Below are 17,819 nucleotides of genomic sequence, written 5' to 3' on the forward strand. Positions count from 1 at the left end.
CACCCAGCCCCACATCCTCTTCTGGCCGCCCAGGAGCCGCAATGGGAAGAGGTCCACAAGCAGCACCTGAGGGCAACAGCCCAGCTCTGCCCACCTGGGCGAAAGCAGTGCCACTTCCCAATAGTTTTGGTGACGCAGGTTCCTCCCCAGATAGATGTGGGGAGCAGGGCACTTTGGTGTTGCAGACTCCTGTCCCTTCTGCCCCTTTAAACGGGCAAGCAGCAAGGAGATGGCTGGCAGGCATTTTTAGACACAGGCGCCGTCTTCCAAGGAAGAAGCAAAGATGGACCAAAGGGCACACAATTGCCCTGCAGCCTGTCCTAACCTAGGAGGGTGCTCACAGCTGCTAGGTCAGGCAGTGCCCCCCCAAGAAACCATGAGGTTGGAGCATCAGGGCCACCCAGGGTCAGGCAAGACTGGAGAGACTCCCGAGAGAGGTCTGAACTATTGCTCCATTCCTGGTGCACCCCGACCTGCGCTGGAATAAGGCAGGCACTTCGGGGAAGGAGCTAAAGGGGCCTTTGCAGGCGGAAGGCTTTTGCAGTCTCGGGCTGCCACGCCCCTCCTCACGGAAAGAGAACATCCCAGGAAAAGGAAAGACCCTTTGCCCAGAGCAAGGCCGCCTGTCTGCACCCCTTGCACTCTCCAAAGGAGGCTCAAAAGGACTGGCCCGGTAAGGAGGGATCCATCAGATCAGCACCAAGGACAGCAGCCTAGAGGAAAACTCAGCTCCCCCAACTCCCACCTGGCCCTGAAAAGCAGCTGCAGTGACAGGCTTGATCACATTCACCCGGTGCTGTACCAACTGCACTGGCTCCCGGTGGAGTAGAGGATCAGGTTTAAGGTGCTGGTAAAGTCCTTCATGGCCCAGGACCCTCGTACCTACGGGACCGCCTCTCCTGGTATGTCCCACGGATGACATTACGGTCTTCAAACAAAAACTTCTTGGAGATCCCAGGCCACAGGGAGGTTAGGCTGGCCTCAACCAGAGCCAGGGCTTTTCCAGCTGTGGCCCCAATCTGGTGGAATACTCTGTCCCAAGAGACTAGGGCCCTGCGGGACTTGACATCTTTCCGCAGGGCCTGCAAGACGGAGCTGTTCCACCAGGCCTTTGGCCAGGGCACAGCCTGACCCCCTCTCCCCTTCTGTAATCCTCATAGAACTCTAACCCGATGGTTGCCATTAATTTGATTTTGAATTGATTTTAGAATGAATTGATTTTAGAATGCATTTCAATTCATTGATTGTGATTTTATGTAAACTGTGTTACTTTTATTGTTGTTAGCCGCTCTGAGCCCGGCTTCGGCTGGGGAGGGCGGGATATAAATAAATTATTATTATTATTATTATTATTCACCCTTCCTGCCCCCTTCAACTTGTGAGCCGCTTGGACGCCCTCTGCTCCCTGTCCTTCACCCCAAGATCCCAGAGCAGGTTACAACGTGAAAAACAGTTGGAAACAATTAGTTGCTGTTCTTTTCCAGGCGAGGCATGGCCCCCCCTCCCCATTTTAACGACTTCCCATGGAATAATGCTTCACATCTGCCCAGACTGAATTTGCCAAGTACCGAAGGCAACCTGGAACTTAATCTCATCCTCCGAAGGGGCCGACACTCCCCCCCCCCCGGTTTCGCGCCAGCTGTGAGTCTGATGAGCCGGCTTCCCACGTCATCGACACGACGCCACGCTAAGGGACAGGAGCCCATTGCGCGTCACCCAACCTCACGCCCATTGATCCACGGAGGATCGTTTCGGGAGTAAAATTTCCGCCGAGCTCTGCTTCTGCCTGCCTGTGCTCCTGCAGCTCCGGGCAAAGGCTGCAGCGGCGTTGGAGTAAGCGAGGAGCCCCCCACCGCCCAGAGGCAAAAGGCACCCGCCCTCCCGCTGTTGTAACACGGCTGCTTCCATCATCAAAAAGGCCGGGGGGTTGTGGCCTCGTAAGGTGCAACATAAACAGGATTTAAATCACTGCTTTTGTTCCAGGGCGGTTTGGGGCCTTTGCTCTCTGCACCGGCTCCCGCAGAGCACGCCTGCCGCCTCCACCCACTCAGCCATTCCTGAGCAGACCCTGACCGCTTAGCCGAGTCTACATGAGTCCTTGGGGACCATGGAGCGGCGGCAGGAAGAGGCTCAAGCTTTGCAGAGGGCCAAGGCGCATCCCGGCCTCTGAAGAAAAAATCCGAAGGCTGCCGGGGCAAGAGGGGGCGGCAGGAGGAGTCCCAGACGAGAGAGCTTTGCTCCAGCTCAGAGAGCAGGGAGACAATGCATGACAGATTGACCCACAGCGAGACACTGCAAGCAGTCAATTAAAGGCGAGGGCTGCATTGTGTAACGAGAGCCGGCTGGATTCTGCTTTGTAGCCAGTATTGGATTTCTCCCTCCTTCGCTCGCCACCAGAGCAGCCCCCTTCCTTTTCGCTTCAGCCACTATTTGCTTTGAAAGGGAGGGCCGGGCACAGGGGATTATCGCATCAGAAGGAGGAGGGCAGAGCAGCTGTCCGCTGCGGGACCAGAGATCAGGGGCAGAGCACCTCCTTGGCCTCACTCTGCTAACAGCGTGCAGTTCCGGTCGCTCATCTCAAAAAGGACGGTGTAGAGTTGGCTGCCCAAGTGATCAAGGGGGCAGAGAGAGGAAGAAAGGCAGCAGCGTTTGGAACCAGAAAAAAGGGGCGATGTGATAGAAGTTTTCCAACCATGCATGGCACCAGAAGACACGGAGCTTCCATGAAGCTGAATGTTGGGAGATTCAGGACGGATAAAAGAACGCGGCACAGTGTTAACCTGTGGAACTCCCTGCTGCAGGAGGCAGCGAAGGCCACTGACCCAGATGGCTTTACAAGAGGGAAACCCACAGAGGAGGAGGAAGAGGGGGTGCCAGTGGCTTCCAGCCAGGATGGCCAAGCTCTGCCTCCCGTCATGGGAGAACAGGACACTGGACTAGGTGCGCCACGGGCCTGATCCACAAGGCACTTCTCATGCTCTCAGGAAGGAAAGGAGGACAATGGCAGGAGAGGGCCTTGTCAAGGCCAAGGGAGAGCCAGCCCCCCCCCCGCTCCCCTGGTGGCTCTGTCCTCTGCCCCCCAACCTCGGGCTCTTCCAAACTTCCATCCATCTGGTCTGCGGAGTCAAAGTAGGCTTGGCCTTCTGGTAAAATTTGCCTGGTTAATGTCTGCATTCTTAATCCCTAACCATTGGACAAGCTGATGACTAACAAGGAATAGATACCAAGTGCATATGCAATATTGGGCAAACCTGACAGTCTCAAAGTCGTCATTTGTGTATTTTGTGTGTTCTTTTCCTTTGAATTTTTGTGTAGTGAACTGCCCTGAGATCTAGGGATGGAGGGGGGTATACAAATTTAAATAACAGCAGCAGCAACAATAACTCTTAACCCCAAGCCCACCCCATGGAGCAAAAAGAAAGCAGCCCCCCATGACCCCCTGTGCCCCCCGTCTCCTTGAGCAAAGGTGGCCCCCTGCCCTAGTGTACTTGCTTGACATGCCTGCTCCCTCCCCCGGAAATAAGAGCAGAACTCAGTGTGAGCGTCTGGGGGGGTTGAAGGGTGTTCCCCTCCCCTCCGTCTCTCCCACCCCCAAAAAGACACGGCCTTGGCCAGCTTCTCACTACTTTTATTGGCTTCCAAAGCGTCACGCAGACACCCCCCCTGCTGCTGCTGGAGGAGGAGGGTGGGGAGGGGGCAGGCTTGGCTGGGGGGGGGGAGACCCCAGGACTGCCTCCCTCCGCAGGCCGGCACTGCCAAGTCTGTCTGCTCCTGGAGTCGGATGAAGCCCTCTCCCTTGCGCCCACCGGGTGGGCACTGGGCTCCAGAGGCAGGGCGGCGCTTGGGGTTCAGGAAGGGGGGGCGTGGCGGGGGCCGCGAGGGGCCAGCGGGATTGTCGCTTAGCGGCTGTAGCCAAACTCGTCGGCGTCGTCGGCGCGGAAGTCTCCGTAGCGCCACAAGTTCAGCTGTGGGAAGGGCAGAGAGGGGAGGGTGAGATCTGAGCGGCAGCCAGGGACTCCTCCCAAGACCCCCTCCGTAGGGACCGCTTGCCCCCCGGCTCTCCAGCTCCCCTTGTTGACTTACCCGGGCACTTTTGGCTGCCTCCTGGGCATTCAGGTACTCTGTGATCTGGAGAGAAGAGGAGGAATCAGAGCACGCTCTCTCTGCCCTTTCCCCTGCCCCCTTCGACCCCGTGCTCAGCCCCCCACCCGCCCCACTTCCCAGGCAGACCTGCCGCTGCCACTCACCACTTTCTGGAACTGCTTCTCCTTGCGCGGCTCCACCATCACCAGCCCCTCCTTCACCAGCCCCAGCCCCACGTCGCCCTTGGAGTCGGCAAACTGCAGGGTGACGTGGGGGCAACTGGGCCCGGCGTGCTCCACGTTCAGCAGGCACTGGGTGTTCTGGATGTCGCGCACCACACTGTCCACAGCATCTGCCCTGGCCTCCTCCTGCGGGGAGAGGAAGGGGGGACACACTCAGTCAGACGGGCTCCTGGAACCCGCCCTCCAGAGCGGGACAGAAGAAACTGGTGGCAGCAGCTCCTGAGCACCCCTATCGCTCAGCCCAGACACCGGGGTCCCACTCCGAGGACCTTCTGGTGGTTCCCTCCCTGAGAGAGGTGAGCTTACAGGGAACCAGCCAGAGGGCCTTCTCGGTGGTGGTGCCTGCCCTGTGGAACGCCCTCCCATCAGATGTCAAGGAGATAAACAACTACAGTCATACCTCGGGTTACAGCCACTTCAGGTTGCATATTTTCGGGTTGTGGACTGCCGAAATCCAGAAGTACCGGAACAGGTTACTTCTGGGTTTCGGCGGTCGTGCATGCGCAGAAGCACCGAATTGCAACCCGCATGTGCGCAGACACGGGTTGCAAACGCTGTGGGTTGCGAATGTGCATTCCACATGGATCACGTTCACAACCCGAGCATCCACTGTATCTGACTTTTAGGAGACATCTGAAGGCAGCCCTGTTTAGGGAAGCTTTTAATGTTTGATCTTTTATTGTGTTTTTAATGTTCTGTTGGGAAACCCAGCCAGATGGGTGGGGTATAAATAATAAAAAATAAGGAGGAGGAGGAGGAGGAGGAGGAGGAGGGCAGCCTCTCAACATGGGGGAGAGGCCAACAGGCGTCCACCGGGCCCCTCTTCTCTGCGTAAATGAGCTCATTCCTTCTCCAAAGCCCCCAGTGCTGGCTGCCACCACCATATTCTGAGTCACTTCCTTTCTGGGGGAAGACAGAACACATTTTGTCTGTCCTGCGCTTACAGCCCAAGCACCGCGCTGGGGGCACCTGCATTTCCTGTTTGAGAAGTTTGAGGAGTTTGAGAAGCAAGCAGAGAACCAGCCTTTCTGCAGCACTGAGAAGCCACCGCCCTTGGGCTTCCTCCCCCAGACCCTCCAGCTGCCCCTTCCGGCTGTGACCTCCGGTCCGCCTCTTCCAGGTGGCAAATGAGGGGCAGCTTGTTAGAATTCCTGCTCCGTGATTGCAGTCATGGAATTGTTGTCTTTCACATGACGGTGTATGTTTTGACTCCACGGAGTGGGAAGTGACGGAGACAGGATGTTTGTGTTCCTGTGTTCCGTGAAGTGGGACTATTGTCCTTTGTTCTCTCTCTTTGCTGTCTGATGCTAGAGAGAGAGGGAGCCATGTTGCAGTGCTCCGTGTGTGTTTAGATGTAAATAAAGTAGATTAGCCAAAACGCTGAGTCTGTTATGCAACTGCACAAACTCTGCGGATCCCTAAGTGTGCCGATGTCTGTTGGCATTGGTCGCTGTGATGTTTGGGCAGAAGAAAGATTGTGAAGCTCCCGAACGATTGACCAGGAGGGAGGGAACATGCCAGTCGGGCATGTGTCTCTGCCAGGGTCCTACTCGAGTGTAGGCTGAGCTTCTGACACAGCTCAGGGGCAGGAGGGTACAACTCAACCCACAATCTCCCCCTGGCCTCCCCCTAACATGCTTTCTGCCCCCAGGCCCCCACCCCCGGCCGGGACTCACATCTTGCGGCACTTGGATGAAAGCAAACTTGTACTCGGCGGCCTGAGCAGGGAGGATGCGGGTGCTGAAGGCGGCTGGCAGGGTGGCCAGGCGGGTGGAGGGAAGAGTCTCCTTCTGCAGAGGGGGGAGAAAAGGCAGCTCGGTCACCCCTTGGCGCAGTTCCTATCCCACCCGGGGTCCGAAGATCTTGGGACAGCGGGGAAAGGAAGCTTGTTTTTCACAGCAGACACACCGAATGCAACAATGGAATATGAAAACCAGTCAAAACCATCAGTTCCCTTTGCCCTGTGGACCAGGCACACCGCCCACCAAAGGTCTGGCAAAGGACACTCCTTGTCTCTTGGCGACTGGAAGTCAGGGAAGCTGGCGCCCAGGGGGGAGGGCTGGGAAGGGCACCCCATCACCAGCACATGCTATCCCTGAAGAGCTCCCCCCAGCAGCCTCCTCTGTACATCTCCAGCAGGCAGGCCCTCCGTTACCTGTCCTAAGTCCTCTCCCCACCCTAAGTTTTTATTTATACTTTTCATGTTTATACATTTCATTAGTTTTACAATCATTTCAACATTTCAAAGCTTGACTTCCTTCCTCCTCCCGCGGTTCCTTAAATTTATTTTTAAATATCTTTTGCATATCCAAATCCATTTACTGTAGTTTTCTGTCTATGGGACGCCCCCATGTATAGGACGATCCCTATTTTGGGGGACTCTGATTTAAGAAAACGGGGGGAGATGGCACAGAGTTGCCGAGCTTTTTAGGGGCTGGAATTGCCAAAAAATCGCTCACCCGCCACTGACGATTGCATGCGTCGCCCAAGACCCGCAGCCGCCAACCAACTGCACTATTGCTCCCTAGGCAGCTGATCGCAAACAGCCCTTCGCACGGCCCCCAATCACCCGCCCTGTCGCCACAGGCTGCAACCAATCGCCCGCTCTGCACTACCCATGTGTAAGATGGGGGCATATTTTAAAGATATTTTTAAAATAAAAAACCCTAGTCTTAAACACGGAAAAATGCGGTAATTTGCTCATTTAATTGTCAACTTTAAATATATACTTGCAAACAGATAAAAACATTGGCAGGATTATGGTAACAACCTGCAGTTTCATAAGAGGTCCTGCTCTAAGTCCTATAGGGCTTGTTGAACCCTTGAACTCGGGTGCAATGCAAATGCTTCAGGATCGAGGCCACCCAGCCTCTGGGGGCACCTCCCAGTCTCCAAGGGCAGCCCCATGTACAGCGCGTTGTAGCAGTCCGGATGGGAAGTGGCTGCAGTCGGGCCAAGCTGCCCAGGAACAGCCGCAGGGAAGTCCTTGCTGCAGAAGACACTTTGGGCTCCCGCAACAAGGTGGGGCTCAGGAGCCCCCACAGATTACGGACCAGGCCTTTCGGGGGGAGGGCCCCCCAGTCCAGAGAGGCCTTGCCCCCCAAATCAGCTCTGGGGCTGCTGAGGCCCCCAGGGAATCTTCCCCCAAAGACCCACCACTCACGTTTCCATAGTCGATGTAGAAGACATGCACTTTGGCTGAAGACTCCACCTTTTCCACCCGGGCGCGGTACCTGTAAGGGAGGGGGGAGGGGGGAATAAGCTTGAGACCCCACACTTTTCAGCCAGTGCCACCCCCCGCCACTTGTTGCAAGGCGGGTGGGGCGGGTTTGCCTCTGAAAATGAGAAATCTGCTATGAGGTTCTCCCTTGCCAAAATCTCCATCCTTGCAGGCAGCCTCCCTGGCTGCCGGCACCTCCCGGAATGGCCAAGGGTCATGGCCAAGCATCCCCCTGCCCCAGCTGGCACCCCGGGAGGCTGCCTTGCAAATCTTAGGGGCTAAGCTGGAGGCGCTCGGAAGAGTCCCAAGGGCGGCATCCCACACAAGGCAGCTCCCGAGGGTCCCCCGCCCGTGCCCCTCCCTCAACACAGCTGCCCCCTCACCACTCTCCGTCGACAAACTTGGCGATGCAGTAGTCTCCGCGGCGGGGGGTGTAGGAGCCCTCCACGGGGGGGTGGGCAGCAATCTCGCTCCGCATGGTCTCCATCAGCTTCTCTAGCTGGGTCCCTAAAACAAAGGGGGGGGGGAATGAGAGACTCAGGGGCTGCAGGATGCTATCAGCAGCTGCTCCAGGGCATCCCTTCTCCCCAAACGCCATGGGGCAGAATGGGGCAGGCAAAGCTTTGCTTGGATCAGTTGCACTGAGCTCATCTTTGGTGAACACCCAGACCAAGGCAGGCCTCCACCCCGAGAGCTTGGGGGCACCCAAGTACCCCACCTCCCCCAGCTCCGTATCCCCCATTTAGGAAGGAGGGAGGGTATGGGGGCTGCAGAAGTGAGGCCTGAACATCAGAAGGAGCAGCAGGAGAACAGACCCTCTTTCTTGCTTAGCACATACAAGCCCTCTGGATCAGGTCCCTGGGTCTGTCCTGCAAACATTCTGGCAGAGCGTCAATCAAACCGAGGAGCTCCCCCCCCCCCGGCCTTGCCCCCTTACCTGTCTCCACATCCTGCACGTAGAAGTGGAGGTCATCTGTGATCTCCGTGACAAAGACGGGCTTGTAGTTGGCCGTGCGCTCCTTCTCCTCGGGGACCAGGACCACGTCCTCCACGGGGGCCTCTTCGTAGTGCGACCACACCTGGGGGGGGACGGTCGAGGATGGAGCCAGAGGTCACAGGAGCCAGAGAGGTTTGGTGCTCAAGGCAGGAGGACCGGGGAAACCTCAGCCTCGTAATGATGTCACAGGCCGGGAAGGGGAGTTGGCGACTGCAGAGGACCAGGAGGGGCACCGGAGAGGTGACTTTGGAGGCAGGGAAGCAGCCACAGCCCCTCCTGCAAGGCCACGCTCCAGCTGATAGGTACGGCCTTTCCTAGGAGCGCAGAAGCCTGCATCTCTTAGTTTGAGGGGAGGCAGACAGCAGAGAAGGAGCCCCTGGCCCCCCGACCAGCACCCTGTGCCGAAGAGAGCCCCACACAGAAAGCTTTCTGGGCAGGCTCAGAGCTCCCGGCCCTGGCTGCCTGAAGAGGAGGAGGAGACAGGCAGGCACACCCCACTGCCCCCCCTGTGCCAGGTGGCAGCCTCACCCGGGCCCCTGCGCAACAGGAGCACAGCACGGCTGCGCTGATGCAAAGAGACAGGCTGTCAAGTCCGATCGAGTCGCCGGGTGGGCGGCCGAGCAGGGGGAGCTGTGACAGGCAAGGCAGCCGGGCTGCGGAAGGGAGCCCACACGACGCCGTCCCCCTCCCTCTCTGCCGCTCAATTTACACCTCCACACACCAGAGAGAGGAGCAGGAGGAGGTCAGCGGCAGGAGACAGCTTTGCTCTGGGGCTGCCACCCCGGGAAGCCTCTCTCTCTGCCCCAAATGCAGATCTCAGCCTCCTGCCAAAGGCACAGACGCCCAGCCTGACCCACTCAAGCACCCTGGCGGAGAGGGTGGCGCAGGGATGGTGCTGGGAGTGCAGAAGGACTGCTCTTCAAAGCCAAGGAGCTCAAGCGCTACGGCCACAAAACGCTCACCAGCCACGTTCCCAGGGATGCCACGGAAAGAGAAACGGAACCAGCCCAAAATGGGCACCCAGGGAGCTGCAGCCAAGAGAGGAGGGGAGCAGGACCCTTGGCCACAGCAGCCCAAGCCAGGTCCCCTCGGCTCAAGGGGGGCTGAGGATGGAGAGAGGACGGGACTGGCATGCAAATGGCAGGGGCTCCAGAACAGCCTGTCCAGGAGGGACGATGGTGTCCGGCCCTGGCCGACGACACAGCGCTGAGCCTTGCACGCTCTCTAGCTGTCAGGGGAAGGACCAGGGTGCAGGCACCATAGTGCGGCCGGCTGCAAGGGAGCTGAGATCTACCTGGGGGGCGAGAAGAGTCCAGTCGACAGCCGGGCGTGAAGAAGCGCAGGCAAGGGCCAGGCTGATTGGAGGGGAGGGGCCGTGGAGGGAGGGGGCGGGCAAAGGCCGCCACCTCTTCCAATCCCGCGGCTCAGTCCAGCGATGCTGCGTGGGCCCCCCCTCGCAAGAAGCAGGCCCACCCCTTCACACACGATTTCTGTGCCAGCGACACAAATCACGCAGGACGTGCCTGCTTCCCTGGAGGCGTCCAAACAGCCTCTGATTTAATTAATGGAAGAGTGAAGTCAAACGGTGCTGGGAGCCCTCCGGGGGCCGGTGCTTCTGGGGCGACACTCTCCCGCCGGAACGGGCTCCATTAAGGCAGGGGGAGCAAGTGCCTGCCCCCCCCCCGGCTCCCAGGACGCTTCCGTGCCTGATTAGGTTCTCCCCAAACTGCTTGGCAGTTCACGAGGCAGGACTTAGAAGAGACAAGCAGTGACAGGATGGGCCCGTCCTTCCCCCAGAAGCTCCTTTGCTGAGCCTCCTCCTGCCCTTGGGGCAGAAGAGAGCAAGCCCGTCCTGGAAGTGGGGCTGCCCCAGAGGAGTGCGGACTCTTCACATCCTCTGCTCCCGAGGACTGACAAGGGGCATTCGCAGGCATTTGTCAGTGCCAGGCTGGAGCCATTTGCATACGCGGATGGCCCCCAAAGGCTGCTCGGCCGTCCAGCATGCCGGCAGAGTCCCGGGGAGGCTGGTGGGAAGCAGCCCCTCCTCACAGACTCAGGCACGGCTCCCCAAGGGGCAAGGAAATCTGCCGCAGACATTCTGGATTGTCGGCCGACGAACCAAAGTGGGGAGGAGGGAGAAGAGACGGAGGAAGCTCAAGAGGTCTCCTCTCCTGCAGGTGAATCAGGGATGGAGAGGCCCACCTTCTCCCCCCTTCCCTCCAGCTCCTCGGATCGGGAAAAGGCCTTGTGCCTCCAGGAGGGAAGGGCAGGGGCAAAGCGCTCCCATTCTCCCCCGTTCCGGCAAGACAGGAGAAAGAGCAAGGCAAGTGGTTAATTGGCAATTAAACACGGAGGGCAGACAGCCCTGGCTCAGGTGGGGATTCCTCCACGCTGGCTGGCGGGGCTGAGGCTGGCAGGAGTGGGCCTGGCAACGGGGCAAAGGGCACCTGGCCTGCATCCGGCCAATGGCAACCCAAACCTGGTCGGCTGGCAGGGAGAGTGGAAGGGGCCCGGCTGAGAGGGGAGCGTTGCACCAAGCGATGCTGGGGAGCCACCGAACCTTGGGAGCACGCCCAGGCGTGTCCCTTCGTGGACCAGAAAGAGGACCCCCCCGCCTCCCGCCCTCCTTCCCAGCTGGCGGGTACCTTCTCCTTCTTCTGCTTGGCGGCCTCCTCTGCAGCCACCAGGGGCTTGTAGTAGTTGCTGCGTTCCGCCGTGAAGTGCACCTTGGACAGCGCTTGCTCCACCAAGGCCACCGACAGGTTGACGCCTTCGATGTGCAGCCAACCAATGAAGTTCCCGGCTTTGTCCATGCTCTCCACCTCCACCTCCACCTGCAGGAGACACAAAGCGGGCAGAAAACCGTCAGGGGGCGCGTGGAAGGGCGTCCGGCGGGTGAGAGGGACCCGCCTCCAGAGGGGTCCTTTCCAGCCTGGGGTCACCCCAAGATCCGGCCACCTGCACCCCCAGATTGAGGTGCCGCAAAGTGCCATCCCGCTAAACACACTTTGCCAGGCGGCTCGCTCCGACACCGAAAACCACCTCCCCAGCAACACCCTCCACCCTGCGTGGGACCCACGGGTGTGGGGAGACTTGGGTGGTGGGAATAAAGCTCTCTCTCACACACTCACAGTCTCTCTCTCACAAGCTGCCTGGGGCAACGGCACTTGAACAAATTCAAAATCAATCTGCTCTCCGATCCCGGGGATCAAGCAGCACATGACTTTGCTTCAGGGACTGCCCTTGTCAGGCGCACAGCACAGAAATCAATCCTCGCTCAGGACACAACGAGCGACAGTCAAACGCCAGGGACGCGGGGCCTCAACGTCACCGCAGCGTCACCCACCCCTGCCCCCCTCCAGGGCACGGATTGCTGGCAAGAGGGCCACAGACCCCATGGTGGCAGCAGCAGAGCCACAGAGCTCAGACCGCCCAGGGACAGCTCCGGGGGGCTTCTCCCAGCAGCCCACCCACCCAAATCTCCCTGGCATCCGGGCTGCCTTGATACTCCTGGGCTCAGTTTGGGAACGGAGCTTGCATGACCTCCTGCCATTCGAGTGAGGCGTTATCCTTGCTGGGAGCTGGACCATAACCTTCCGGGGTGACCTTTGGCCAGCCATGCCTCTTGGCTCAGCCTGCCCCACAGGAGAAAGCTGGGGGGGGGGGGGAGAGAGATACAGCCCCCCAAATCACCCTGGAGGGCAGGTGCGGTAAAAATGGAATGAACATATACATTTCTTGGCTAAACTGCAGGACTGCAGACCTCTCCCATTCAAAAAGCAGGCCAAGATATAGACACATTTTTCCAAAGCGGATGGGGCTCTTCCGGCACCAGTCGAGGGCAGCTCCGTGGCGCCTGAGGAAGGAGCCCAGGGTGGCAGTGCCCAGCTTCTGCTGCTGCCTACCCCATCCCTCTGGCCGTGCTGCCTTTCCATGCCAACCCCCCCCCAGCCGCAGAGCCAAGGGGGCCTCTGCCTTGGAGGCGTCTGCGCTAGGATGAAGCTGGCCCCTGCTCCAAAGCCATAAAACTCCGCCCTCACGACTACAAACACTTGTATTCATTTAAGCTGCTTCAAGCTCGATTAAGCAATAAAATGGATGTCTAAATATCCAGGAATTTGATGAGGTTTGCAGACAAGGGCGCAAGTGCAGCGCCGGCCAGGGGAGAAGGCAAGCCGGCTCCTCTGCCCCACTGGGAGCCGGGCCCAGGGGCCGAGGGCAAGGGGGAAGCTCCAGGACCCTCCCCAAGGTGCACCGGGCAGGCCCCGCAGGAAGCCATGGGGGCTCAATGGCGCAGGGGCCCCCATCTCTCTCTGCGCCTGCCGGGGCAGTACCCCTCTCCAGGTATGCAAGGACCACTGCAGAAGGGCAGGTTGGAGACGGCATGGAAGGGGTCAGGTGGCGCTGTCACCCCCTGGCCAGCACACCAGGAAGGGGGTCTCCCAAGCCTCCCACATCTGGGTGTGGGTGAGAGGGAAGGAGCCAGCAAGAGACACTTGGAAATGTTGGCTGCTGGCTTCTCCCTCTCTCTCTTTCTCTCTGCACCCCCCCAACCCCACCAGCAATTGCTTTCCTTGCAAACATTCTGCAGCCCCGCTGGGGAGTAGGAGAAGAGCCAAGCCATTACATTAGTTCCTTGCTTTTTCCACAGGAAAGGTCTCAAAGTGACTTTGCAAGAGAAAATACTACCAGTCACAGCGGCTGCCTATTGCTGCCGTCTCCTGTACCAGAGGCAGAAGGCCGGTTGCTATTGAAGATGAGCGGCCTGCGATGGAGACTCTCCTGTGATGCTTCCACCTGGATGAGACCAAGGTCTCTGGTCTGATCCAGCAGCAGCAGCAGGGTTCTGGGCAAGTTTCTTGAGCACCAGCCTTTCCTGGCCCTCACGCAGGAAGAGGGTCCGCCCAGGAGCTTCTTTCTCCCCAGAGCTAAACAGGTAGCCTGCTCTGAACTGGGTCCGCCCCCCCCCCCCCCATTAAGTCCTGTCTAGGAGAAGCAGCAACTGCTTCTGTAATACGGGGAGACAAAGCACATGAATGAAATATGCAAAGGAAAACATCAGACACTCCAGCCACTTTCCCAGCAGATTAGCGTTTGCCCGCCATTCATAATGGATCTGCCCATAATTAGCAAGAAGCAAATGGTGCGAGAGGAACAGGCAGCTCTGCGCGACGGGAGAAGGAGAGGCAGAGGCAGCCTGCCCGGCCCCAAATGCCCCCACATGCAGCCTGGGCACAGGGGCACCTCTGGAAGCTTCCTGGGCGCCTGGGAGGCTGGCGCTGCCAGGTTGAGCAGGGAGAGGGGGAGGCTGGGGGGGGGGGGGCTCCCACGCGACCGTCTTCTTATCCAGGTGGCAAAAGGATGGATGATTCTGCTCGCCTGCAGTCAGGGGGCAGCCCCAGCGCCCTCACCTCTGTTGGGCCGGCAGCACCTGCCCAGGAGGCATGTGCCCTGCAGGGCTGGCCTGGCCATCTGCCGAGATCCAATCTGGGGGAGGCAACTACAGTAGGATTCGTCACCCCCCCCCAAGACAAGAGGCAGAACAGATCACTCCAGGTGAGCCCTGCCAGCGAGCCATCATGCCAGGCACCGCCAAAGGGGCAAGCCAAGAGGAAACCGAAGCCAAATAAATATCAGGGTGAAAAAATTCCCTCTCTTTCTTTTGCCAGGAGGAGAAGAGGTGTCTGTTTGGGGGGAGCCCAGCTGCTGAGCAGAGAGAACCCAGCAAGCAAAACCTGGCCCTGCTTCCCCTGTGAGCCTGAATAAAAGCAGCTCAGGACTGGAACCCTGCCCTGGGTGTCTGGCCAAGGGCGGCCAGGGCCAAGGGAGGGCGCCCCCCGGGGGTGAGGCGAAGACAAGGAGCTGCCTGGTCAGCTGGCCTGGAGAGGAAAGCGGCAGACCAAGTCCTGGGGCTCCAAACCATGAGCCCAACCTGCCTAAAGGCTGGGCCGGATGCGCTCATGTCCTCTGCGGGGAACACCCAGAGGCAAGTGGCCCAGTCAGCTGGGCCTTCTGGGAGGCCTGGAGGAGTCCCACAGAAGGTTGCCCCAAGCCCCCAGTGAACAGGCTCCAAGCCCAGGAGGTGCTGCTGGGGAGAAGAGGTTCTCAGGCCCTTCTCTCCCCCCCCCAGCTGCTACGCACAGAGGAGGACGAAGGCCAATGGCCAAGGAAGCCTGTGGCTTGCCCTGGCCTGTGGGCACTTTCCACCCAGCCCCACGGATCCTGGACGCCCACGGCTGCAGCTGCCTCCCCGCCTTCCAGCTCCTCTCGCCATTTAGGCTTTACTCAGTTGTGAAAAGGCTTTTGATGCATAAAGCGAAGCACTTAGCAGAGAAGCAGGTTTTTAAACTGCTGCACGGGGAGGAGGTGGGAGGGGGAAAGGAGCGGCAACAGCAGGAGGCAGCCTGGAGGGGCTTCGGAGCCCACCCTCTCCAAGGAACACCCCCCACCGGGATCTCCCGCCTCTCCCTTTGCACCCAGAGGGGAAGCTGCCCACTGGGTCGCCTCCCCTTGCCATGAGTGGGGAGGGAATGGGGGCTGGATGCTCCCAGGGCTTTGAGTGGCCTCTTGAAAAATTCAAGTGTTCTCCGCTTCCCGAAGGCAAGCCGGGGGAGATCCACTGCGGCGCAGCGCAAGCAGATCATCGTTTTGCAACACGAACCACTCAAGTACGGGCTCACCCAAAGGAATCTCTTGAGTTCATGAAAAGTTCTGCCTTGGCAACAACAAACAAATGTTCAAAGCATGAGGGTCCAAAGAGAAATCAGGACCGCACACAAGTCATACAGTAAGATCTCTGGCAGACAGACTGTCGACAGGTGACTTTCCCCATAACTGAACTTCCATGCTAGAAAAGGTTTACTCTGTTTCCTTTGCACCAGCTGTAATCTGGAGGCCGGCTCTGCTCTCCTGCCGCCTGGGGCAAGGCGGGGGGCCCCTGCAGGTGGCTCTGAGCCCCCCCCTTGTTGTGAAAATGCTTCTGCTGGTCCTCCGCAGGCCCTGAGGGACCATGCCTCTCCCATCAAGCCCTCTCTGGCTCTCCTTCTCTTTTTCCGTCGGTCACTGCAGCTTTGGGCTTCTTAAAAAACAGCCGTAACCCACCTCGGGTGTCCCTGAGACGTGCAAGGCAGGAATGCTTAGGAACAGAATAAGCTCCCTGGGTCGCCCCGCCGCCTGCCCCCTTGCCGTGGGCCCAAAGGCTTCCTTGGAGCCAAGGGACGCCTATGTCTGGGCTGCAACACACCCTGAAAGCTCTGCGTGCAAAAACAGGTCGAGGGAGACCTTGGAGGGTCGCCTGGGGCGCTCATCAGGTAATGTTGGGAGCCACCCCAACCCCTCTCCCGCAGACTTTGATTCCAAACTTTGCAACTGAAAAGACACGATTTGTCACCGTAAGGTTGCGGAAATTTAAAAGCCATAACCATCACACAGGCCAATAGATTAGGAGGCGGAATGGCATGATTAGAATAACTATGTGCTCCAGATATCCATCTTATTAAACTTAACGGTTAAAAAAGCACTCTCCCCTTGCCCCCGCCCCCCCTGGAGACTCGGCTTATGGCTTCCGCTCTCCTCCCAAGGCCCATCCATCACCCTCTTTTCCTCCCCCCCCCCCCAGGAACCAGGCCTGGAATTACGAACCGCTGAGCGAGAGGCAGAAGTTTTAAATTAAGTATTCAAAGGCGGAGGTGAGCCGTGAAAATGATAACAGGGGTTGTAAGGCAGAGAGGCGAGATTTACAATCCCCTGCGTGGGGGGAAGCCGCGACGGATCAGCACCGGGGTGGGGTGGGGAGCCAAATGAGGAGGGGGCAATGAATTTTAAAAGGCAGATGGGTCAGAAGTCCTGCCAGTTGGAGTGATAAAAGCGAAGTCGCTGAGAATCCGGTGCTGCCATTAACGTCAGCCGTCTTGTATATCTTATATTTACAGTATACACACGCAGAGCGTGGTCTGCGCGCGACAGGCTCGCCTTTCAGTCTGGATCCTGCAGCCTCACCGAGGAAGTTGCAGAAGAAGTCCAGCGGCAGGTGGAGAAGGTGTGGCTGAGATGGTCCCCTGTCCGAAACCTCTGGGGACCCACAGCTGCCCATCAGCAGTGCTGAGCGAGATCAGCCAAGGGGGCAGCTGCTGAACCCACCTCTTCCCCCAGCCTCTCAAGCCCCTGGCAGACGGGGAGAAGCTTCTATGGGACCCCTTTGGGAGGGAACTCCCACCTTCCTCTCCACAGAAAGCCAGGACCCCTTGCCTTTTGCCCAAAGCAGCTTCCCTTGGGAAAGCGCTCAGCCCAAGAGGGACCTTCACCCAGCACATGGCACCCCAGAGCTCGAAACCTCCCAGACCCTCAGGCAGGGGGACCAGTCGCAAATCCCCACTGCTGACCCCGCCAAGAACAGGGCTGGAATGGCAAGTTCCAACCAGAGGGGGGTGGGTGGATGAAGATGATGGACTACGCCGAAATGGCGAAATTACCTGGGGAAATCAGAGACCAGGAAGAGAAGAAATTGAAGGGGGATTGGGAAAAATTATAATGTATTTAAGAGAACGTTGTAAACAACTAAAAAAACACACCTTGGCAGGATTAGAGTAATGCTTGTAAAATACAACGGGAAAATGGTTAATAATATTTCTAACAAATTAGAGAAAATAGGATAAGCTGAAGGAAAAAGGGATGGACCACGGAAAGCAGGGGAGAGCGGTGGGAAGTCAAGGAATTCTGAGAATCCTAAATGCGAAGGTGAATGATATGTTTAAATTGAAATTTGTTATGTAAAATCTAATAGAAAATATTTATATATATAAAAAGAATGGTAAGTCCAGCAGCCCTGAAGAGAAAGGGAGGATGGAGCAGGGAGGGAAGGAGCTGACCTCTGCAGCCTTCTCTGGGGCAGGCATGGGCTGCCAGTGGGGTTTTCAGCCCAGGGACCCAGCCCGCCCGCCCACCTCCCTGTCGCCCACCCAGAGGGAGGCTCACTTCCAGCCGTGGGGCTGGCTGTCAAGGCGGCCGAGCGGAGGAGCCTTCAAGCCCACCGAGTGATTGACAGGGCTCGCTAGGTAAACGCGCCAGCACTTGCCTGTCACGCTCAAGCCTCATCCTCTGACAAGTATCTATTAGTACCGGAGTTTATACACATCTCATGTCAACCCCCCCTGCTGGCGAGACGGCCCCGGACGCAGCATGGACACGGCAGGAGGAGGAACGACTGGGGATCCAGGACTTGTCTAAACCTCTCCCTCCGCTTCCCAGAAGCTGCCTGCTTGGGGGGCTCCTCCCGCAG

The 17,819-nt window shown here is 58.4% G+C and overlaps 2 protein-coding genes across 2 annotated transcripts in view; both read right to left on the minus strand.

Annotated features, from left to right (window-relative positions):
• The window catches only part of PPP6R2 (protein phosphatase 6 regulatory subunit 2), a 1,004,265-nt gene that overhangs the window by 212,321 nt on the left and 774,125 nt on the right, over window positions 1–17,819 (minus strand). The window lies entirely within an intron of this gene.
• SND1 (staphylococcal nuclease and tudor domain containing 1) overlaps window positions 3,613–17,819 on the minus strand; it is a 234,629-nt gene continuing 220,422 nt past the window's right edge. The window contains exons 17-24 of the mRNA XM_083572639.1: window positions 11,188–11,376; window positions 8,483–8,624; window positions 7,929–8,052; window positions 7,489–7,558; window positions 6,002–6,115; window positions 4,248–4,451; window positions 4,084–4,128; window positions 3,613–3,965 (exon numbers count right to left, since the gene is read on the minus strand). Coding sequence (XP_083428765.1) covers window positions 3,900–3,965; window positions 4,084–4,128; window positions 4,248–4,451; window positions 6,002–6,115; window positions 7,489–7,558; window positions 7,929–8,052; window positions 8,483–8,624; window positions 11,188–11,376 — 954 coding nt within the window. The 3' untranslated portion in view covers window positions 3,613–3,899. The remainder of the gene's footprint in view (window positions 3,966–4,083; window positions 4,129–4,247; window positions 4,452–6,001; window positions 6,116–7,488; window positions 7,559–7,928; window positions 8,053–8,482; window positions 8,625–11,187; window positions 11,377–17,819) is intronic.

The sequence above is a fragment of the Podarcis filfolensis genome (genome assembly GCF_964270895.1).
Source record: "Podarcis filfolensis genome assembly, chromosome: 10".
NCBI classification, from domain to species: Eukaryota; Metazoa; Chordata; class Lepidosauria; order Squamata; family Lacertidae; genus Podarcis; species Podarcis filfolensis.